The sequence below is a fragment of the Scyliorhinus torazame genome, chromosome 19 (genome assembly GCF_047496885.1).
Source record: "Scyliorhinus torazame isolate Kashiwa2021f chromosome 19, sScyTor2.1, whole genome shotgun sequence".
NCBI lineage: Eukaryota > Metazoa > Chordata > Chondrichthyes > Carcharhiniformes > Scyliorhinidae > Scyliorhinus > Scyliorhinus torazame.
In genome coordinates, this window is record NC_092725.1 from 134,906,091 (window position 1) to 134,930,871 (window position 24,781).

Below are 24,781 nucleotides of genomic sequence, written 5' to 3' on the forward strand. Positions count from 1 at the left end.
TAGGTTCAAAATAGTAAAGTGCAAATTTCGGAGTGATGTCACGGAGTTCTTCTGCACATTAAATGGTCAACACATGGAATGAGTTTTCAGGTAGAGAAGTGGAGGAAAATTTTTTGAAATAATTTGCAAACATCTGGATGCCATTTTGGAAGTCGTCAGGGTCTTCCTGGGAAGCCAATATAGATTATCCTGCCATCATTTCCAATTGTATTTGCAAACCCAAGACTCTCAAGATTTGAAAAGTCCTCCCATATCTATGAAGACTTTTCTGGATCCTGTCTTGCATTCTTGACAGGAAATAAGTAATATTGCAATTCCTGTAAAACTTTTGACCCTCCAACTTTATATCCTCCCTCCAACTTTAAACCCCTGCAGCCATTTTACCCGTCCTCTATTTTCTCAACACGACTAGGTCAGTGCCACTTTACGTATGACATCCCACATTCCACCTTTCAAACAGCATTGCATGCCGGTATCTCTCGACTTATTTGAACATACTTTGGTGTGGGTCTCAAAAACAAAACCTCTTAACTCTCTCAAATTTACCTTCTTCTTAGCATCATCAAAACATCCAAACCCCAAACTTCGTATCACTACGTCCTTATGTGGTATATTTTCAATTTTTCTTTTATCATGTAGTTTGGTGCTTCACCTTCGTATTTCATTTGTTATTCAATCTGAATCTTCACACCTTAATACATTCCCCCAGAAAGGTTAATTCTATATTAAAACACAATTGTGTAAAGGGACAGAGTGCCAGACAATGACACTGTGAATACCACAAGCATGACAAGTCGTGTGTGAAAATTCACTGCTGATGTTCTGTACAGATTGCTTTGGACTGAGCATTAATTCATATTCTGTAGAACTATGTCGCAGATTAAAAGCCCTGATATTGTATTTGCTTGTCAACCCCATTTTGAACACCACTATCTGTCCATTATTCATCTAAATGGATGAGTTAACATTTCATTATTTTCCAATGCACAGTGTGGCACATGCACAGTTCAGTGAGATTGTTCGTGACACTTTTCAAAGAGATGGCGGGGCTAATTTAAAAAAAAAAAAATGATAAAAAGCCGAGACGGCAAAGTGCTACTGCCTTCACTAATTTACCGCTATAAGCCACTGTGCACAGCCAAAAGCTGAGTTTGCCGCTGCCGTGTCAAGCTCGAGAACCTACCGGCCACTCTCAGGCAGCTCACTGAGGAGGTTTCAATCCAGGGCCACGCCGTCAGTGGCAAAGGCCTCACTTTCAAGTGATTAAAAGGGGAAGGGAAAGCAACTGGGAAGTGTGGTGCTGGTGCGGCATGACGGGGATAGAAAAGATCAGGATGTTAGGGTGGGGGGGGGGGGGGGGTGGAGGAGTGGTTTGCTGACAAAACTCTGCAGGGCTGTAGTCCGGTTGCACTTTAAAAACTTGCTTTGTGATGGTGACAATTTCAGCTTTCACACAGTCTTACTTTTCCTGAATGCAGCGGGTGAACCCAGTTTTGCACAGTGGCTCAGAGAAGCATGAACTCTGGACAGGTGCCGCCTACACGAGATTTACTGGACTGTTACCAGCAATGAGTGATTTTAGATACAAGGAAAGATTAGAAAAATTGGACTTTTTCTCCTTGGAGCAGAGAAGATCGATAGGTGACCTTACTGACGTGTTCAAAATTATGAACAATTTTGACAGGGTAAAGAAGGATATTCTGTTCCTACTAGTTGGCAAGTCAGTGACTAGGGGCCACAATTTCAAGATGGTCAGCAAGAGAGCTAGGAGTGAGACGAGGAGAAACTTCTTTACTCCGAGAGAGTTGTTGGGATTCGGAATGCACTGTCTGGGAGAGTGGCGGATTCCATAGGAGGTTTCAAAAGAGAGCTGGATATATGTTTGAAAGTCATGAATTTCGAGGGTTATGGAGATAGGGCTGGGAAATGGGACTAGCTCGGTGAGCCCTTTCGGGAGCTGGTGAAGACACGATGGACTGAATGGCCTCCTTCTATGCTGCAAAATTCTATGATTCTATGGATATCCTAGATGGTGCACTGCCAGCCTACAAGTGTGTAATTTCTGCTCTCAATATTGAAGTCAGAGGTGCTCGTTAGGCAGCAGCGAGACTGCACGGGCCTTAGTAAATTTCCAGGCCATATACACACTCAGAAAAAATGAACCTTAGTTAAAATTGCAAGCGTATACTGTTATGGGGCAGGGTTTAGAGAACCCCAAAGTATATCATGGAGTTCACCTGACCCACAACTTTTAATAGATTGTGGTATGGGGAGCACACGGCCCACTCTACAAGAGTGGTACAGCAGAAATGGAAAAGTGATTTTTAAAGCAAAACAATGTTTATTCTATGAACTCAAGTTAACCTTTTTGATACATCGTGACCATCTTAGCAACCATCAATTCAAATACAACCCCCAAAGAATACAACACTGAGTAAACCTTAATAACTTCCCAAACAACATCCAGAAGACAGAAGACACACCTTTTAGCAGAAGCACATTAGGTTTACATTCACTACTGAGGAGTTATAGTTCTGAATTCACCAAATGATCAAGAGATAGTCTTTTGATGGCAGAGAGAACAGCAGTACACCTGCTTGGGCTGGCTTCAGCTCCAACACTGAAAACAAAACTAAAACACACCCTGCAGCAAACCGCCTAAAACGAAAGTAAAACGCTGACAGACAGCCCAGCTCCACCCACTCTCTGACATCACTGCAGTAGTAAACACCAATTTCTTAAAGGTACTCTAAACCACAGATATTTATATACACACCCATTTATAAACACCCATTTCTTAAAGGTACTCTCACATGACAATACCAATACTTCATAGATTTTATAGAATTTACAATGCAGAAGGATATTCCAACCAATCAGATAATAATGCTTTCGTATTACCAGGACTTGGGTTTACCATTGCCAATTTTTCTCTCTCAAGATAATCCTCCTCCTGTTGGTGGAACACCCTGATGCACACCAAAACAAAGTCCCAGAGGATCTCTTCAAACAAAAGGATTTTTCAGTGACTAATTTTAAAAGATCATTCGTTCTCATGGGTTTGAATTTGTTTAAGCACCAGTACTGATGTTATCACTCTACACTAAAAGTTATTTTATAAAACTTGAACAGAAAGGCGAAAAAGGAAATCGTAAGTCCTGGGGACAGGATGCATTTACAGACCTTTCGTGTCTCAAATCAGAAACTACGGCTTAAATAATCTTCATTGCAACAGGTCCACTCGCCAAGATATTGGTGAATTATGAAATACTCAGCAGGCTAGGCAGCAATTGTGGAGGGAGATAAAACAGAGTTTACCTTTCAGGCCAGTGACCTCCCGTTATGTCCAGAGTATTGTCAGCAATTTGCTTGTGCAACATATTTTGTTTCTGAGCTGGCGTATTATAAAGCTATACACTAATGGATGCATGAACGACCCTCATGTCCTGTGACCAGAATTGCTGAAGACCTGACAGAATGGAAGGAATTTTAAAAGGCTGTTTCCTTCAACAAGTAATCGAGGTCAATGGACTGCTTTGGAAAACGGCTGTTAGTGAGCAAGATTTTGGTTAAAGTTCGCAGGAACTAAATTCCCCGACCTCAGCCAAAACAAGGTCTCTATGGCAACCTGAAATGTGTAAATAAACATAAACCCACGTTGCACTGACCCAAGAAGCTGGAACAGAGTCGGTGGTGCATTCGGGGAAGGGCATTTGTTGCATCAGAGATCCACCCCAAAAATTTCCAACTCCTTGATTTCCAAAAAGACAACTTCATATTCTTAAACTCATGTCTCATGACATGAACTCTCGCGGCACCTCTGCAGAACTGTGTGTGTTCGCAATTTGGGGAGCTGGAAGAGCCAAGGGGGCAGCATGGTCAGGAAGGATATTAGAGGACAATGAATGGAATATCCAAAAGGACACAGCAGCACAGACTACTGGGTGGTCTCTGACTAATGAAGTAATAAAAATCACAATTCTTTCAAAAACTAATTGATAGATCTGTAAGGTGCAGACCCAGCAATTCTACTTACCAGAAGAAATAAATGAAGGGAAAAAGATTCCCCGATCCAATCTCTTGAGAGCTGCTTGGGGGTAATTTCAGAACAATTTACATGTTCACACTTTTATAGTAGAGGGGAAATGAAAAACACTTCCGAAAAAAAACTTTTAAATTCATCTCCATGGGCTTTCTTTCAAATCTCACTCCCGGCTATAAATTGAGCTGCCCCCACCTCCCTGTAAAAATCGCCTCTGTGGCCAAATAATACTAAGAGCAAAGAAATTTGCACCTGGGTGAAAACATACAGAAGACGAGAGAGATATGCGACGAATCATCATGCATCCAACCAAATCCAAATAACGATGCTTTGGCAGCTATGTGACGATCTCCCATTGTGACGATGGGAAACAATTAATCTCACTTACTGGGTTTTGTGCAATCTTCATTCGGATATTTGTATTCAGATATCTGACCATAATACAAAATAATGTTTTTCTTTCCATAACCACAGTTGGTCACGTGGGCAGTGCTGCTCCCACACTGATATCAAAGCACATATCACTGCACAAATAGCATTCTACCGAGACCTGCTGTGGGGAATGCTAGAAAGAATCAGTCAGCTGCTGGATAAGACAAATGGTGTGACGGCACACCACGTAAACTGAAAGACGGGGAATATCGCAGAGCACTTCTTGGAATGCTCAAGTGTATCATTTCTAATTCCCGTGCAAGTCTCACAAAGTGAGATTGCCACTTTAATGCAAAGGCCAATAGGTTTGGACTGTGACATGAAACCAGATATAGATCAGTCAACTCATTTAACTTACAGGCCTTGCATCAGCAAAGATAGAGGCCTTCTGGAACTGAACAACGACTGACCAAAATGGAGTACTTTCCTCGAGAAATGTAAAACTGGATCGCTCAGGACGAAATATAAATGGCAACTAAAGAAATGGCAGAGACATTAAACCAATATTTTGTGCCCACCTCCACAGTAACAGACAAAAGAATACCAGAAATAATGGTGAAGCAGGTGTCAAATAAGTAAGCAATATTAGTAAAGGAAAAAGTATTGGAGAAATTAACAGGACCTATGGTTGGCATATCCAGTGACCTGATCGCCTACATCATAAGATTTTAAAAGAATTGGCTGCAGAAATAGCAGTGATCTTCCAAAAATTCCCTTGGTTCTGGTTTGAAATAGTCCAGTGGATTGGAAGATATCAAATGTAACACGGCTATTCAAGATAGGCGGCAGAGAAAAACGGAAGCCAGTTAGTCCGACATCAGTCAGCAATGAAATGCTGCAATCATTATGAAGGAAGTAATAACAGCAGTTAGAAAATCAAAATATAATTAGGAAGAGTCAGCAGGATTTTATGAAACGAAAATAACATTTGACAAATCTCTTATTCATATGTTTCAGACAGATTAGGCGCGATCAAACGGCCTCAGCGCACCCGTGACGTGATGAGGCCGGTAAATCTCGCGAAAGGTCCCTCACGAGATTTGTGACGCGGAACGCCTCACGTCATCTAATGAGATCTCGCGAGACGTCGCGATCTGGATCTCAGCCTCACTGGGCGAGGTCCAGATTTACATATTTAAGAGAGCCATTACGCTAATTTAAGTATGTTGGCGCCCGATTGTCCTGAGACCCGTGCCTGGGAGACCTCTGTATGGCGCTATTTAGCACCGATTCACTCAATGTTGGACAGGCATAATGGCACCTGGTGGGGGGAGGGGTGGGGGTTCCCAGGCTGGTACCCTGTCCTCCCACTGGCACCTAAGCACATTGAAACTGCCACCCTGGCACTACCAGGTGCCTGGTTGGCAGTGCAAGGGATCGGGCCCAGGGGTGCACAGCCCTCAAGAGGTGGGGTTCGGGGGGAAATCGAGGACCCTCTGAGAAGTAGGCAGATGGGGGTTCCAGAGACCGCAGTGGGGATTCTGAAAGGAGGGGGAGGGGGGGGAGAAAAAAAAATCGAGATATTTTAAAACGCCCCCCTAATTTCTGCACTGAAGAGCTGAACCTGTCAGGGGAGGAGGTGTGGCAGGGGGGTTCCCAACCAAGGCCCTTTGATAGTGCGGTTGTTCACGGCTCTCTGCTTTCTGTGCATCAAATTGCGCTCATAGTTGTTAGTTTTAGGAATTGAATTCTAAATGTAGACAAATGAAAATATTAAGAAACTGGTACACAACCCTAAAGTAAGTGCAATTCAAACAGACCTGGGGTAATTATAGTTTATAACAATAATAATCTTTTTGTGTCACAAGTAGGCTTACATTAACACTGCAATAAAGTTACTGTGAAAATCCCCTAGTCCCCACATTCCGGCAACTGTTCGCGTAAACCAGGACTTAATGTGCACTGCCACGCGCGTACAACAATTGGAAGCGGAGGCAGGCACACGAGAGGAAAGGAGCCAGATTAATATGACACACATGAGCCAGTTCCAGGCTCAATGTGATAGAGCCTACCAAAAGGCACAGCGCGCTGTCAGTGAGAGAGACGCCGCGCTGCAACAGGTGGAGGAAGTTAAACATAAATGCAGCGATCTGCAGGCTGCAGTAAAATTTTTGCACCCAGCAGGAAAATAACATACTGCCCGTGCAACAAACCACTCCAAATGCATGCGCGAGATTGAAGATTTAAAATCACAACTAACCATAAAAAAGGGTGTACTGTGCGCACACACCACCGGAACCGGGGATAGTGACCCAGGGAGAGAGTAGGGGGACTTAGAAGAGGATGCCTGCCATTATGCAACAGCTAGCGCCAATGCCGACTGTGGACCCTCGCCTCCGTTCCTGGTAATGGAACCAACGGCACACCCAATCTGGCCCCCATCCCAGAAAATGCAATCTCAGCCCCTAGTCAGATTCCCATCCCGGTAACTCCAATTATTAATCCGGGGTCACCACCCGACCACAGGATGGACAGAACCCCAATGTGACTTATGTAACGCCATACACCATGACCCTACTCACTGACATGGCTAAAGCGGTTGGAGTATTCGAACCCTCCGGGAATCCCAATGCTCTCTTTGACCAGATAACCCAATATCTGATTAACCACTTTCTTACCTTGCAGGTCAGCTGTTCGGGAGAGAGAGGGAGCCGGGACCTCGGAAACAGCGCGGGAGTTTGAAAAAGCGCGGGAGCTGCGAGGCAGAGGGGACAGATTAAAAGGTCGCTGCCTGGGTGAGGTAAGTACTGATTAACAACTTCCTTACCTTGCAGGTCAGCTGTTAGTTTCGGGAGATCAGTTTCGGGAGCAGGCCTATTGGCTGACTGTAAATCAGGAAGGATACAAAAGGTGTGTCTGAAGTGCCTATAGAAACAGAGTGCTGGAGGCAAACAGAGTGTATCTAAGTTTGGGTAAGGCTGAGTTCGGGTAAGAGGTGAGTGAAGGCTGTGTTTGTTTCTTGGAGTTTGGTGTTTGGGGTTGAGTTTCCCCCCCCCCAAAAAAAAAAATCCAATTAATTAAGTAAATTAATTAACTAGTTAAGGGAATTTGGTGCTCATCTTAAGGAGGTGCAGAGAAGCAGGCCTGTGAGGGAGCCTCGGGAGCAATTACATCACAGCCAGCAGGTGAGTGATTGGCTTGTAACAGGTAAGTGATTTCTCTCTCTTTGACTTTCTCTTAGCTGTGTAGTGTAGTTCAAATTTAACTTGAGGTTTAAGTCATGGCAGGAGAGCTCAGACCCGTGTCATGCTCCTCTTGTGAGATGTGGCAAGTCAGGGACCCTTCTGGTGTCCCTGACTCCTTCATCTGCAAGAAGTGTGTCCAACTGCAGCTCCTGTTAGACCGCTTGACGGCTCTGGAGCTGCGGATGGACTCACTTTGGAGCATCCGCGATGCTGAGGAAGTTGTGGATAGCACATTCAGTGAGTTGGTCACACCGCAGATTAAAATTACTGAGGCAGATAGGGAAAGGGTGACCAACAGACAGAGGAAGAGTAGGAAGGCAGTGCAGGGATCCCCTGCGGTCATCTCCCTCCAAAACAGATTTACCGTTTTGGAAACTGTTGGGGGAGATGGCTCACCAGGGGAAGGTGGCAGCAGCCAGGTTCATGGCACCGTGGCTGGCTCTGCTGCACAGAAGGGCGGGAAAAAGAGTGGCAGAGCTATAGTGATAGGGGATTCAATTGTAAGGGGAATAGACAGGCATTTCTGTGGACGCAAACGAGAACCCAGGTTGGTATGTTGCCTCCCTGGTGCAAGGGTCAAGGATGTCTCGGAGCGGCTGCAGGGCATTCTGGAGGGGGAGGGTGAACAGCCAGCTGTCGTGGTGCATATAGGCACCAACGATATAGGTAAAAAACGGGATGAGGTCCTACAAGCTGAATTTAGGGAGTTAGGAGTTAAACTAAAAAGTAGGACCTCAAAAGGTAGTAATCTCAGGATTGCTACCAGTGCCACGTGATAGTCAGAGTAGGAATGACAGGATAGCAAGGGTGAATTTGTGGCTTGAGAGATGGTGCAAGAGGGAGGGTTTCAAATTCCTGGGACATTGTGACCGGTTCTGGGGGAGGTGGGACCTGTACAAATCGGACGGTCTGCATCTGGGTGGGACCGGAACCAATGTTCTCGGGGGTGTGTTTGCTAGTGCAGTTGGGGAGGGTTTAAACTAATGTGGCAGGGGGATGGGAACCGATGTAGGAAGTCAGTGGGGACAGAAACAAAAGGCAGGAAGGGAGAGTGTGTAAAGCATGACCTGTGAAAGCAGGGCAGAGAGCAAGGAAGGTCTACATTAAACTGCATTTATTTTAATGCAAGGGGCCTGACGGGCAAAGCGGATGAACTCAGGGCATGGACGGGCACATGGGACTGGGATATTATAGCTATGACTGAAACATGGCTAAGGGAGGGGCAGGACTGGCAGCTCAATGTTCCGGGGTACAGATGCTATAGAAAGGATAGAACAGGAGGTAAGAGAGGAGGGGGCGTGGCGTTTTTGATTAGGGAGAACATCACGGCAGTACTTAGAGGGGATATATCCGAGGGTTCGCCCACTGAGTCTATATGGGTGGAACTGAAAAATAAGAAGGGAGAGATCACCTTGGTAGGACTGTACTACAGGCCCCCAAATAGTCAGTGGGAAATTGAGGAGCAAATATGTAAGGAGATTACAGATAGCTGCAAGAATAATAGGGTGGTAGTAGTAGGGGACTTTAACTTTCCCAACATTGACTGGGACAGCCATAGCATTAGGGGCTTGGATGGAGGGAAATTTGTTGAGTGTATTCAGGAGGAATTTCTCATTCAGTATGTGGATGGACCGACTAGAGAGGGGGCAAAACTTGACCTCATCTTGGGAAATAAGGAAGGGCAAGTGACAGAAGTGCTAGTGAGAGATCACTTTGGGACAAGTGACCATAACTCCATTAGTTTTAAGATAGCTATGGAGAATGATAGGTCTGGCCCAAGAGTTAAAATTCTTAATTGGGGCAAGGCCAATTTTGATGGTATCAGACAGGAACTTGCAGAGGTAGATTGGGGGAGACTGTTGGCAGGCAAAGGGACGGCTGGTAAATGGGAGGCTTTTAAAAATGTGTTAACCAGGGTGCAGGGTAAGCACATTCCCTTTAGAGTGACGGGTAAGGCTGGTAGAAGTAGGGAACCCTGGATGACTCGAGATATTGAGACTCTGGTCAAAAAGAAGGAGGAGGCATATGACGTACATAAGCAACTGGGATCAAGTGGATCCCTTGAAGAGTATAAAGATTGTCGAAATAGAGTTAAGAGGGAAATCAGGAGGGCAAAAAGGCGACATGAAATTGCTTTGGCAAATAATGCAAGGGAGAATCCAAAGAGATTCTACAAATACATAAAGGGGAAAAGAGTAACTAGGGACAGAGTAGGGCCTCTTAAGGATCAACAAGGGCATCTATGTGCAGAGCCACAAGAGTTGGGTGAGATCCTGAATGAATATTTCTCATCGGTATTCACGGTGGAGAAAGGCATGGATGTTAGGAAACTAAGGGAAATAAATAGTGATGTCTTGAGAAGTGTGCATATTACAGAGGAGGAGGTGCTGGAATACTTAAAGCGCATCAAGGTAGATAAATCCCCGGGACCTGATGAAATGTATCCCAGGGTGTTGTGGGAGGCGAGGGAGGAAATTGCGGGTCCCCTAACAGAGATATTTGAATCATCGGCAGCCACAGGTGAGGTGCCTGAAGATTGGAGAGTGGCGAATGTTGTGCCCTTGTTTAAGAAGGGCAGCAGGGAAAAGCCTGGGAACTACAGACCGGTGAGCCTTAACGTCTGTAGTAGGTAAGTTGCTAGAAGGTATTCTGAGAGACAGGATCTACAAGCATTTAGAGAGGCGAGGACTGATTCGGGGCAGTCAACATGGCTTTGTGCGTGGAAAATCATGTCTCCCAAATTTGATTGAGTTTTTTGAGGGGGTGACCAAGAAGGTAGATGAGGGCAGTGCAGTAGACGTTGTCTACATGGACTTTAGCAAAGCCTTTGACAAGGTACCGCATGGTAGGTTGTTGCAGAAGGTTAAAGCTCACGGGATCCAGGGTGAGGTTGCCAATTGGATTCAAAATTGGCTGGACGACAGAAGGCAGAGGGTGGTTGGAGAGGGTTGTTTTTCAAACTGGAGGCCTGTGACCAGTGGTGTGCCTCAGGGATCGGTGCTGGGTCCACTGTTATTTGTGATTTATATTAATGATTTGGATGAGAATTTAGGAGGCATGGTTAGTAAGTTTGCAGATGACACCAAGATTGGTGGCACAGTGGATAGTGAAGAAGGTTATCTAGGATTGCAACGGGATCTTGATCAATTAGGCCAGTGGGCCGACGAATGGCAGATGGAGTTTAATTTAGATAAATGTGAGGTGATGCATTTTGGCAGATCGAATCAGGCCAGGACCTACTCAGTTAATGGTATGGCGTTGGGGAGAGTTATAGAACAAAGAGATAGTACAGGTTCATAGCTCCTTGAAGGTGGAGTCGCAGGTGGACAGGGTGGTGAAGAAGGCATTCGGCATGCTTGGTTTCATTGGTCAGAACATTGAATACAGGAGTTGGGACGTCTTGTTGAAGTTGTACAAGACATTGGTACGGCCACACTTGGAATACTGTGTGCAGTTCTGGTCACCCTATTATAGGAAGGATATTATTAAACTGGAAAGAGTGCAGAAAAGATTTACTAGGATGTTGCCGGGACTTGATGGTTTGAGTTATAAGGAGAGGCTGGATAGACTGGGACTTTTTTTCCTTGGAGCGTAGGAGGCTTAGGGGTGATCTTATAGAGGTCTATAAAATAATGAGGGGCATAGATAAGGTAGATAGTCAACATCTTTTCCCAAAGGTAGGGGAGTCTAAAACTAGAGGGCATAGGTTTAAGGTGAGAGGGGAGAGATTCAGAAGGGCCCAGAGGGGCAATTTCTTCACTCAGAGGGTAGTGAGTGTCTGGAATGGGCTGCCAGAGGTAGTAGTAGAGGCGGGTACAATTGTGTCTTTTAAAAAACATTTAGATAGTTACATGGGTAAGATGGGTATAGAGGGTTATGGGCCAAGTGCGGGCAACTGGGACTAGCTTAATGGTAAAAACTGGGCGGCATGGACTGGTTGGGCCGAAGGGCCTGTTTCCATGCTGTAAACTTCTATGATTCTATCATCTTTTAACCGGCCTAGACGAGGCAGAAGACGTTAAACTTATTCTGTTATGTTTAAGTCCCGCTATCTGTCCCGCCCTACCTGAACCCCAGAACGGGCCCGGGGGAACCCTACCGGGCATGGAAGGTAGCCGTTCTGGCTGCCGTAGGCTACAATAGGGATGACCTGGTAAGCGGCTTAAACAACTGCCAACAAAAGAGAGGGGAACGCCCGACTACCTATGTTGGCCGACTATGGAATCAATTTGTTGCGGTTTCCGACCAATTAAATAGAGTTCAATAAAACGCACACCACACTCCGCACCCAGATAGCACATTCCACCGAGGTGAGTTGGAAAGCCTGTGAGAATTTTGACCCCGATGACAAAACACATACAGAAGCCTGGGCCATCCGCAAAATGACTCGCGTGTGGGAACTAGAATTCAGACAAACAGACACCCCACCCCCGTCCACGAAACACAGAAAGATGAACCGATCGACCCAGACCCGGCCCTGGTATGGCGTAACGAAGGGGGTGGTGGAAACAGGGGACTGGGAAACTTAGGGCATCCACCCTGCCAATCATCGATACAGAGAACAGCAGCAACCCGCAGAGCCCCGGTATATTCCCGACCCCAGGAACAGGGAACAAGACAAAACCAGACCCCACCCCCACTAGCGCAGTGCTTCAGCTGCGACCAGACCAATCATTACATCCACAATTGTAGGGCCCCACCCAACTACCTCCCACGACCGGCTCCACATTTCCAAGACAGTGGACACTGACCCATGCCCCTAGGACTAGGACGATAGGCGAACATAACCCCAGTAGAGGAGCCCAACACTCCCTTTGGATGCATGATGGTGCCAGGCCTCACCGACATGGGTGTGTAACACCACATTGGATAGTGTAGGGAGACCCCTAGTAAAAGGCAAGGTAGGAGGCCGCCCCATGGAGTTCCTATGGGACACGGGGATCCCTCACTACTCTAAACAAATCCCGCGGCCTTCACTGTACATGGTTCACCTGCAGGACAATCATACGGAGCTGTTTCACAGGACATCTACGGGAAGGGGCTGAAACTGACCCATTAGTGTTTAGGTTAGGAAACCTGGTCTGTCACCATCCAGCCATCTTGGTCAAACTCCACCCCAAGGCAGAGCATATATTGGGATCCGACCTAATGCGAAAATGTAACTGGTCTTTTGACCCGGCCAATTCCTGCATCTGGTTCATGCCGACCAACTGGGACTGCCCGGTCGAGGTGGCCACCGCTAAGGATATTGATAGAATATCCACTATCGGAGAGCTGTGGGTTAACCCGCCGAAAGGACCGATGACCCGGCAGCACAGGGTATATCAGCCAAACACACCGGGGACGTTCGCCCACCACAAACACGATTGTGGCCGAATGGCGGGGTAGGAATTAGCGAAGGGCCCGACCCAAAACCCCAAAGACAGTACGTCTTTCCTCAGCAAGCCGAAGTGGAAGCGTCCAGGGTAACTGATAGTTTACTGAAGCAAGGGACGCTGCGGCCCGTCGCCTCCACCAATAACCATCTCCGCCATCTGGCCGGTGAGGAAACTGCTCGGTTCTTGGAGGCTCATCATTGACTACCGTGCACTGAACCAGACCACCCCAGTCACGGCCCCCACAGTGGAAACCAGCCCCGAAGCCAGGAAATGACAAGCCCCATATGCCAAATACATCACGATATTCGACATTCGTAACACCATCTGTCAGTGTAAGTTTGCTTTTACGTTCCAGGACCAGCAATATACCTGGACCTGTTTGCCCCAGGGTTTTCAAAACTCCTCCTCCATATTCCACTAGAGGTTGGCCAAAGGCTTGGAAAGATTTTTGGAAAGACATCCAGACCAGGATGTCTCGTCCAATATGTGGACCATCTCCTCCGACAAACTGAAACAAGTGGGGAACGCTTAAAATTATTAAAGGAGCTGCTAAGCCTCCTCACTCCCCTAGGATTCAAAATAAACCCCAAAAGGGCCCAAAGCATGAGACCACAAGTCTCCTACCTGGGTGTAGTAGTGACAGAGGGAAAGCATGAGATAGAAAGGAAGCGAGTCGAGTCTGCAACACGCCTTCCCTTACCGAAGGATGAGAGCTCGCTGCGCTCCTTTCTGTGCTTGGTGGGGTACTGCCGGAACCACATCGACGGTTTCGCCACTAAAGCTGCTCCTCTGTCCGAACCTTTACGAGAAACACACCCCGTGGGTTTGGACACAAGCAACCTCAGACCTCAAACAATCCCTTGCACAAGCCCCTGCCTTACAGGTACCGAACCCTTAATTCCCCTTTGCACTTGAAGTTGCGGCCATTGCCAGCACACTAGCCGCTGTATTCTTCCAGGAATGGCATGGGCGCCTAGGCCCAATAGCCTACGCCTCACGCCTACTCACCCTGGTGGAACAAAGCTTCTCGGTGTGTGTGACGCACCTCCTAACAGTGCTCTGGGCAGTACACCCTTCAACTATATAGCTGGACTCAATGCCCTGACCATCCTCACTGAACATACCCCCATTCAATTACTGCTGAACGGGCGGATCAAAGACGGGACGGTTAGTCAGAATAGAATAGCAAGGTGGACCCTTATGCTTCAGGGCCGGGTCATTGCCGTGAAACACACCCAAACCCCCACCTTCCTGGCAGATAAGATAACTTATGGAGAGGAACTTCACGAATGCCAGGTTCCGGCAGTAAAATACCCCAAGGGGCCATTTTTGCCCAAACAAAAAGGGGGAGGTGCCAGGGAGGAATCTGCCAAACCCAGGCTCAGGACAGTTTAAAACATTTTTGTAGATTGGTCATCCATGGTGGTGATGCGCGATCAATTACACTCAAGACGAAGTGATTTCATACCTGAAGGCTTTAATCTACTAGAACTTGTTCCCCAACAGCTTCGGTACAGAAAGTGAAGGCTGCTGGGACAGCACCATCTCTTATACTCCGCCTGTCAGGGCGGAGCTACGTAACAACAGCCAATGGTAGACTCCTGGGTCTAACCAATGGTCATCAGCCTCTTAGGTACCGCAATACCTGGTACTACCACAGGTGGAAGAGGGGAAAAAGGAGAACAGAATGTGGGATACAAGTGGAAGACCAAGAAGGCAAGCCCCCTGAGGGAGATAGGCTGAAAACTTCCAGCACACAAGTACACGATTTACCAGGATGTTGCCTGGTATGGAGGGAAAATCTTATGAGGAAAGGCTGATGGACTTGAGGTTGTTTTCGTTGGAGAGAAGAAGGTTAAGAGGAGACTTAATAGAGGCATACAAAATGATCAGGGGGTTGGATAGGGTGGACAGTGAGAGCCTTCTCCCGCGGATGGATATGGCTGGCACGAGGGGACATAACTTTAAACTGAGGGGTAATAGATATAGGACAGAGGTCAGAGGTAGGTTCTTTACGCAAAGAGTAGTGAGGCCGTGGAATGCCCTACCTGCTACAGTAGTGAACTCGCCAACATTGAGGGCATTTAAAAGTTTATTGGATAAACATATGGATGATAATGGCATAGTGTAGGTTAGATGGCTTTTGTTTCGGTGCAACATCGTGGGCCGAAGGGCCTGTACTGCGCTGTATTGTTCTATGTTCTATGTTCTACACTGGCTGCAGAACTGGCAGCGATAGCATACGTAGTCAGCCACCGGCCTGAGTTATCGATGAGCGCGAGATAAGGCAAATCTTAATGTCCCCTACAGCCCGGGGTGGAAGGTTACAAATACTTCCTGGTCATTGTAGACACTTTTAGTAAATGGGTGAAAGCTTTCCTAACCCGGACGACCATGGCCAAAGTCATCGCTGCCATCCTAGTGCTGCACATTTCCACTAGGTGGGGTCGCCCCCACAGTATAGATTCCGACAAGAGCATCCATTTCACAGCCCAGGTAATGCAGAGGGTAATGGAACTGTTTGGGGTAAAACAACGGTTCCACATCACATACCACCCCCACTCCAGTGGGATCGCAGAAAGAATAAAACGCACCACGAAGGTGGGAAAACCGTTCTCAATCACTAAACTTTCCATCCACTCCACGTATCCACCCAGTCACAAAACACTGTGTCCACTCCACGCATCCACCCCAATTACCAAAGCTTCCGAAGGGGCTCTCACCCGTCCCACTCTATCCAGTGTCAAAACCCGTCAATCAACAGCACCCTGGAAGGACTTGTCCAGAGGAGGGATACGCCTCTTCCCGTTAAATCTCCAATCCAGCCGAGCACATGCCTACTACCCCACCTCTTCAAATTTGGCTGTTTGAAAAAGAAATGTATGCGCCGTCTGGAGGCAGAAATGGCCCTCCGACTTCGAGAAAGAATATATACAGGAAGCCCGTGACGACCCATTCAGCGCCGATGCACCTAGTTCTACTGTTCCGTTGTATAAAATGAATGTATATATATTGTAATAGTTCCAGAGTAGGTATGCCTGTTCACTGTTGACATTAACGTATTTCTTACACCTGTAAATTCCTCATAATATTGTTGCGTCTTATTGTTGTTGAAATTGTTTTTTGTTTGCTGTTACTGTGTTCTACTATTTATTAAGATTTTCCACTATTGTGGGCTGGGGATGACATTGTAAACCCAAGGTCAGGATACTTACTCATCAAAGATGGTTTGGTTGGTATTGTGTGATCCAGTTCACTGATGCTCACTGGAGCAAGAGGAGAGACTGTGGTGACCTAGCAAGGCCTAGATTTAGGCCCAATTAAAATTGGGTATTTAAAATTAAAGAATTTGCTGATTAAATTGGATATTCTAAATTAAAGAATTGGGCATTTTATAATCATACTGTAGTCAAAATCTCAGGAAGGCTGTTGGAATTCAGACTTGACCAAAGTCAAATACACAACCATCAGACAAGCTGCCAGAACACGTCTCAGCCTGACCCATCAATCACCCGCCAAAGATCATCACACTCTACTGAGACACAGCAAGGGATCATAGTGTCCCATCGAAATGCACAGGTCCGTTGTCCGTAGCCCAGATCGAGCCAGACGCTCCATCACCCAGAGATTCTACTCTCACCTTATATGGGAACAGGTTATGTGCAGCCACACCACCAGAGATGGGATGGGCTCAGGTGGCCTGTCAAACTGTCATCGACTGGACCATTGGCTGCTGAGACCCCCTCCGGAGACATCATTGGCCAGAAGCCAGAGATGCGAGGTGAAAATATTTTATAGAGTGAGTGGTTAAGGCTTGGAATGCACAAGGAGCAGGTTCAACTGAAGCGCTTAAAAGGGGAGTTAGGGCGGGATTCTCCAGCAGTGCCCGCCCGGCGACTGGACCTTTACATGATACACGCCCCACCCGTGGCGATCGTGCGGCGGGCCGAGCAGGAGAATCCAGCCCTTAGATTCTTTTCCAAAATGGAACAACTTGCAGGGTGATGGCGAGAAGCCAGGGGAATGATACTGGGAGAGTTGCTCATTCAGGTACAAACATGATGGGCCAAATAGCCTCCTTCAGTCCCATAATCAATTCTGTGATTCTGAAGTTGTTAATAAATCAGTCAGGAGTTCAGAAGCCACTTTTTTAAAACTCAGAAGAGGGATGAAAACATGGAACCCAATACCACATGGAGTGGTCAATGGGAATAGCATGGATGTATTTAAGAGGAAACTAAGTAACAGCATGTGGGAGAAAGGAAGTGAAGAATACGTTACTGGGATGAGATAGCAACATAGAAAATAGGGAAGGATGAGGCCATTCGGTCCTTCGAGCCTGTTCCGCCATTATCATGGCTGATCATCCAACTCAATAGCCTAATTGCGCTTTCTGCTTTGATCCCCTTTGCCCCAAATGCTACATCTAACTGCTACTGAAAACATAACGCTTTGACCTCAACTACTTGTTCTTTGAAGAGATAACAAATAGGTTAGACCAAGGAGAGCCAATGGATGTTATCTATCTTGACTTCCAAAAGGCCTTTGATAAGGTGCCTCACGGGAGACTGCTGAGTACAATAAGGGCCCATGGTATTCGAGGCAAGGTACTAACATGGATTGACGATTGGCTGTCAGGCAGAAGGCAGAGAGTTGGGATAAAAGGTTCTTTTTCGGAATGGCAACCGGGGATGAGTGGTGTCCCGCAGGGTTCAGTGTTGGGGCCACAGCTGTTCTCTTTATATATTAACGATCTAGATGACGGGACTGGGGGCATTCTGGCTAAGTTTGCCGATGATACAAAGATAGGTGGAGGGGCAGGTAGTATGGAGGAGGTGGGGAGGCTGCAGAAAGATTTAGACAGTTTAGGAGTGGTCCAAGAAATGGCTGATAAAATTCAACGTGGGCAAGTGCGAGGTCTTGCACTTTGGAAAAAAGAATAGAGGGATGGACTATTTTCTAAACGGTGACAAAATTCATAATGCTGAAGTGCAAAGGGACTTGGGAGTCCTAGTCCAGGATTCTCTAAAGGTAAACTTGCCGGTTAAGTCCGTAATTAAGAAAGCAAATGCAATGTTGTCATTTATCTCAAGAGGCTTGGAATATAAAAGCAGGGATGTACTTCTGAAGCTTTATAAAGCATTAGTTAGGCCCCACTTAGAATACTGTGAGCAATTTTGGGCCCCACACCTCAGGAAGGACATACTGGCACTGGAGCGGGTCCAGCGGAGATTCACATGGATGATCCCAGGAATGGTAGGCCTAACATACGATGAACGTCTGAGGATCCTGGGATTATATTCATTGGAGTTTAGGAGGTTGAGGGGAGATCTAATAGAAACTGACAAGATAATGAATGGCTTAGATAGGGTGGACGTAGGGAAGTTGTTTCCATTAGCAGGGGAGACTAGGACCCGGGGGCACAGCCTTAGAATAAAAGGGAGTCACTTTAGAACAGAGATGAGGAGAAATTTCTTCAGCCAGAGTGGTGGGTCTGAGAATTCATTGCCACAGAGGGCGGTGGAGGCCGGGACGTTGAGTGTCTTTAAGACAGAAGTTGATACATTCTTGATTTCTCGAGGAATTAAGGGTTATGGAGAGAGAGCGGGTAAATGGAGTTGAAATCAGCCATGATTGAATGGTGGAGTGGACTCGATGGGCCGAATGGCCTTACTTCCACTCCTATGGTCTTATACTGCCAGTGGTAACGTATTCCACAGGCTCACCACTCTCTGGGTAAAGACATTTCTCCTCATTTCTGTCCCAAAAGGTCTACCCTGTATCCTCAGACTGTGATCCCTGGTTTCATAAAATACAGCGGGGGAAGGTTCATTAGCAGTGGCCAAAAGGTCAGTTTCTATGCTGCATCCTCGTTGTAACTCTATATTTGTATTTGAATAGTTTCTAAGAGGTGAATGGACAGTGAACTAAATATCTGTACCAACCCACAACACTGCTTTTGTGGATGTTGGAATTCAAGAATCTTCAACCCCGATCTGCAAAGTTACAACTGCGTTTATATGTACCTTTAAATGGAGTAAATGGTTCCAAGGCACGCTAATCAAACAAAATTCAACCTCAAGGAGATATTAAAGGCGAGAACTAAAATACTTCCTCTTTGACCCATTTTTTTTTTTCTTTTTATAAATTTTGAGTACCCAATTCATTTTTTCCAATTAAGGGGCAATTTAGCGTGGCCAATCCACCTAGCTTGCACTTGCGGGGGCGAAACCCACGCAAACATGGGGAGAATGTGCAAACTCCACATGGACAGAGACCCAGGGTCAGAATCGAACCTGGGACCCCGGTGCCGTGAGGCCGCAGTGCTAACCCACTGCGCCACCGTGCTGCCCTACTTTGACCAAATTTTAATCAGCATCTTAAAACTAGGTTTGGAGGGTTGGGGCAGAGGAGGCAGTGAATTTCAGAGCCCGCCAGGCAACCAGAGAATCCCACCGGAGGTCAATGGACTTTTCCATTGTCTGCGTCTCACCCATGGTGATCTTACGGCAGGCGGGGCGGAATAATCAAGATCAAAGGCCTCAGTCGTTGAAGGTCCAACTGCTAAACGGTGGAATGATTAAAATTGGGGATGGGGAGGGCAGCACGGTGACACAGTGGTTAGCACTGCAGCCTCACGGCGCCGAGGTCCCAGGTTCGATCCCGGCTCTGGGTCACTGTCCGTGTGGAGTTTGCACATTCATCCCCGTGTTTGCGTGGGTTTCGCCTCCACAACCCAAAGATGTGCAGGGTAGGTGGATTGGCCACGCTAAATTACCCTTTAATTGGAAAAAAAACATGAATTGGGCACTCTAAATTTATAAAAATAAAATTGGGGATGGGAAAAATACCAGAGCTGGTGAAGTACAATATCTCAAAGGATTGTGAAGCTGTGGGAGGTTGCAGAGGTAGGGAGTCGGGAGGTCGTGGATGGGGTTTTGAAAATACGGGTGAGATTTATTTTTAAAAGTCAAAGACTTGTTCATCTTGGAGCCAACAGGGCCGACGCTTGAACAGAACTTGGTGCGGAATGGACAGCGGAGCTTCGGACGAGTTGAGTTTATGGGGGTGGACGATCAGAGGCCGACCAGGAGCAGTCAAGGCAAGAGTTGTGCAATATTACAACAGTGGGAATAAACGGTCTTCGTGGTCGCGTAGGTGCATGTTCAGAAGCTCATTCGGATTTAAATGCAACACACCATGGTTGCGAGGCAGTCTGTTACAGCCTCGGCCAGTTGCCAGCGGCAGGGCTGAAGGCAGTGATTGAGGGAACAGAATTGGTGGCAGGACCCGAAGAGAATGAATGGTTTAGTCTTCCCAATAAAAAAGAAAACTATCACTCTTTACATTTTCTGTCCCTGGGCAAAAGGAGAATAGTCAAATTCTGAATTGTGAAGCAGCACCATACACGAGCTAGCCTTACATTGTGCATGTGAAACATTCACAGGAAATTATAGTCATTGACGGCCTGGTTCAACGCCAGTCAATGACTAAATTAGGCTCGGTCATTTACTTACATGAAACAGTTACCAAGAGATTAAACCGTTAAAAAATGAAAAGCACTTTTATAGATTTGTTTGTAATGATGTGTATTCATCACAATATATTGCATCAGTTGGGTGTGGGAAATCTCGCATGTTAATGCTCCCTCTCTCTCCCTTGCTCCTCAACATTGTTAATGAAATGAACTCATTTGTTTTAGTGGTTCATGCCAAAATGACACACTTCTACTGACATTAAAAGAAAATATGTTTACTGGTTCATTTACCAAGTATGAAAGAAGTTAACAATGTAGTAATAAGGTAATTTCAGGGCACAAGGATAAACAAATTTGCAAATTCATAGCAACTGAAATCAGAAAATTGAGGGCTTTTATAGAAACAAAACAATACAAAGACAGCAGAAGTAAAACAGCTGCCGAGCATATAATGCACAATGAACTGCCAAGATTAAACTGCTGGCAGCTGATCAGGTGACACACCCAAGCACCAATTTTACCCAAACTGCTGTCCCTCCAGTTTGTTTACTTAACTTACAACTTTGAAATTGCTTGTTTGAAGTTGTAACTGTGTTATGGTGTTAGCCAGAGAAGCCATTGACGAGATACAGATAGCATTAAACCGCAAGCATTAAACTGCAATTACAGGAGCCTTAATAAAGATTTTCCACAGCATTAACTTCAAGAACGAAACTTCTACACAATTCAACTAATTTAAAATGTCACAGTAGCTTTAAAAAATGTTGCTAAATGTCAATGTAAATCTTTGAAGAAGTCCTTTTAGAACCAATGAAACTGTTTGGATTTTAATAAGATGAATACTCACACATTTGTAACTTTTAGTTTTGAGTGCATCGCCTGGCAGAAGAGACAGTATAAGTCTGAAAAACCATTAACTGCACGAGTGCCCTAAGTAGCAAGGCATCCTAGTTTGAATCTCAAAAATATATATCAACCCTGCAGAAAATCATTGAAACCCTACAGTGTAGGAGGCCATTCAGCTCATCGACTCTTCAAAACAGTACCCAACCTAGGCCCAATCTCCCGCCCTATCACCATAACCCCACCTAACATTTTGACACTAAGGGGCAATTTAGCATGGCCAATCCACCTAAACTGCACATATTTGTACTGCAATGCAACATATATGAGCATCTTCCAAAACAAACCAAACCAAACAAAAAACTTGGGGAACTTATTAAGTTACCGTAGCATGATGTCAAGCTTCAACATATCCCAAAAGACAAAGTTTAAGTTAGATGGATATTCATCTCAAGTTTCAACCAAAGTCCTAAAACTAATCTAATCCTTGTAGCAATCAAATGTATACACAAAAAATTTGAATGTCTAGTGTCATATTCCAGACTGATTCCTGGGATTGCAGGACAGGATGCATGAGGAGAAATTGAGTAGGTTAGGATGCTATTTGCTTGAGTAGGTTAGGATGCTATTTGCTGGAGTTCAGAAGAATGAGGGGGGATCTCATTGAAACCTATAAAATTCTAACAGGACTTGACAGGGTAGATGCATTAAAAATGTTCCCGATGTTGGGGTGTCCAGAACCAGGGGTCACAGTCTGATGATACGGTGTAAACAATTTAGGACAGAGATAAGGAGATATTTCTTCACCCAAAGAGTGGTCGGCCTGTGGAATTTGTTACCACAGGAAGGAGTTGGAAGCCAAAATATTGTATGTCGTCAAGAAGCAGTTAGATATAGCACATGGGGCTAAAGGAATCAAACAATACGGGGAAAAGCAGGATCAAGCTTTTTTTTACAGACAGAATTTACAGTGCAGAAGGAGGTCATTCGGCCCATCGAGTCTGCACCGGCTCTTGGAAAGAGCACCCTACCCAAGGTCCACACCTCCACCCTATCCCCATAACCCAGTAACCCCACCCTACACTAAGGGCAATTTTGGACACTATGGGCAGTTTAGCATGGCCAATCCACCTAACCCGCACATCTTTGGACTGTGGGAGGAAACCGGAGAACCCGGAGGAAACCCACGCACACACGGGGAGGATGTGCAGACTCCGCACAGACAGTGACCCAAGCCGGAATCGAACCTGGGACCCTGGAGCTGTGAAGCATTTGTGCTAACCACTATGCTACCGTGCTGCCCATAAGTTGGACAATCAGCCATGATCATAATGAATGGGTGGCACGGTGGCACAGTGGTTGGCACTGCTGTCTCATAGCTCCAGGGATCCATGTTTGATTCCGACCTTGGGTGACTGTGTGTGGTGATTGTATGTTCTCCCCGTGTCAGCGTGGGATTCCTCCCACAGACCAAAGATGTGCAGGTGGATTGGCCATGTCAAATTGCCCCTCAAGTGTTCAACGGTTACATGGGTTTACTGGGTACTCTTTCAGAGGGTCGGTGCAAATTTGATGAACCGAATGGCTTCCTTCTGAACTGTGGTGATTCTCTAATTCTATTGGCGGAGCAGGCTGGAAGGGCCAAATGCCTCCTCGCGCTCCTATTTTCTATGTTTTTGTATTGAAATAATCTTTATTGTCACAAGTAGGCTTACATTAACATGTGAAAATCCCCTAGTCGCCACACTCCGACGCCTGTTCGGGCACACTGAGGGAGAATTCAGAATATCCAATTCACCTAACAAGCACGTCTTTTGGGACTTGTGGGAGGAAACCGGAGTACCCGGAAGAAACCCACGCAGACACGGGGAGAACGTGCAGACTCCGCACAGACAGTGACCCAAGTCGGGAATCAAACTGGGACCCTGGGGCTGTGAAGCACTTAAGCTCGACAGGTTGAAAAGGTGTAAAATCAGTGAGCATTACCTCTAATGAATTCTCACTTTGCTTGCTCTGTATAACGATGTGCACTTGGGGCCGAACGTTTCAGTTTGAACCGAAACGTCTGGAGGCTGAATTCCCCAACAGCACTGAGGACTGCCCCCAAAGGACCCCCCCCCCCCCCTCCCTCCCCCCTCCATACAACCCACCACCCCCACTCAAAGTCTCCTTACCTTCAGTGTGGAGTAAAAGGCTGTTTTCTGTAAAAACGTCCTCCTCTGGCCCTCCAGGCCCCTGAAGGGGCTCCTCCGCCTGGGACATCTGCCAAGCAGCTAGCTCACTCACTCACTCAGGCAGGCGCAGATACGAGAAACGGAATCAGCAATCCTGAGGGGAGAGAGAGAGAGGAAGGGGAATAAAACTCCGAAAAGAAAAAGGTATCAGGCAGCAGATTTAGAAGAAAAAAAGCACTCATCTAATCTGGAAAACTGTTATGTCCCCCCCCCTGCAAAGCAACTCTGTGAACCACATCAACAAGTTGTGGCAAAGAAGCTGAAGAAAATAAAAGTGCCGAGAGGGACGGTGATGGATCTCCCTCAGCAGAGACTGAGGTAATCGAGTGCTCACTTTCCCAACACTTTACTCAGCTCACACACATTGGGGTTACGTACCTGCAAACCACACCGGGCCCCCTCACTGGGTATTTTTGTTTCGAGTGCGCCAAGTAACAAATTCCCCCCCCAAAAAAAGTTACCACGGTCTACCCACTCTCCGCAAGACTAGCCCCTGCGCTCCGCGGGGACGGGCTGAGTGGCCGCAAGCTGGGTTCACGTTATTCCTCCTCTCCAACTCATCTCTTCACTTTTCCTCACAGAGTCCTCTCTCTCTCTCTCTCTTCTCCTCACACCACAACTTTTCATCATTTCCGGATGCCAATGGTATTGAGAAGGAGGAGAGCGGGAGACCCGCGGGGTCCACAGGCCCACCGCACTCCAGCCGCAACCAAATAGCATCTCTCTCTCTCTTTCTCTTTTAATCCCTCACTCCATCTGATTTGCTTGCATTCCAGTCGTTCATTCGCCTCCCCGATCAAATGTGCATTCCTCTGCTTTAAGTCGGATGTCCTCTTTCCTTTGAAAGCCCAGAGCTGAGAAGGAATGTTGGACAGACTGCTTGCAAACCAACAAACAAACAGCAAAAAAGCGTATTCATTTTAGGTTTGAGATGCTGGCGTGTGCCCTGCCCCTCACACAGCCGCCTGATAAGTGACTCCCTTCCCTTTTGGGAGGGGTTGACGCCCAGTGAGACTCACTCCCTTCCCATGGTGAAGGGGACTTTCTTGGGGGTGTTTCCCTCCAATGATCAGCTCCACGGTAGCATGGTGGTTAGCACAATTGCTTCACAGCTCCAGGGTCCCAGGTTTGATTCCGGCTTGGGTCACTGTCTGTGCGGAGTCTGCACATCCTCCCCGTGTGTGCGTGGG

At 46.5% G+C, this 24,781-nt stretch overlaps 1 protein-coding gene across 2 annotated transcripts in view; it reads right to left on the bottom strand.

The window, feature by feature from the left end:
* mdfic (MyoD family inhibitor domain containing) overlaps positions 1-24,475 on the bottom strand; it is a 91,050-nt gene extending 66,575 nt beyond the window's left edge. The window contains exons 1-2 of one of the 2 annotated variants that reach the window (XM_072485276.1): positions 24,067-24,475; positions 23,532-23,685 (exon numbers count right to left, since the gene is read on the bottom strand). In XM_072485276.1, coding sequence (XP_072341377.1) covers positions 23,532-23,619 — 88 coding nt within the window. In that variant the 5' untranslated portion in view covers positions 23,620-23,685; positions 24,067-24,475. Of the gene's footprint in view, positions 1-23,531; positions 23,686-23,969 lie in introns of both variants that reach the window. The other variant, XM_072485275.1, reaches the window with a different exon arrangement.
* Positions 24,476-24,781: the final 306 nt, after the last annotated feature.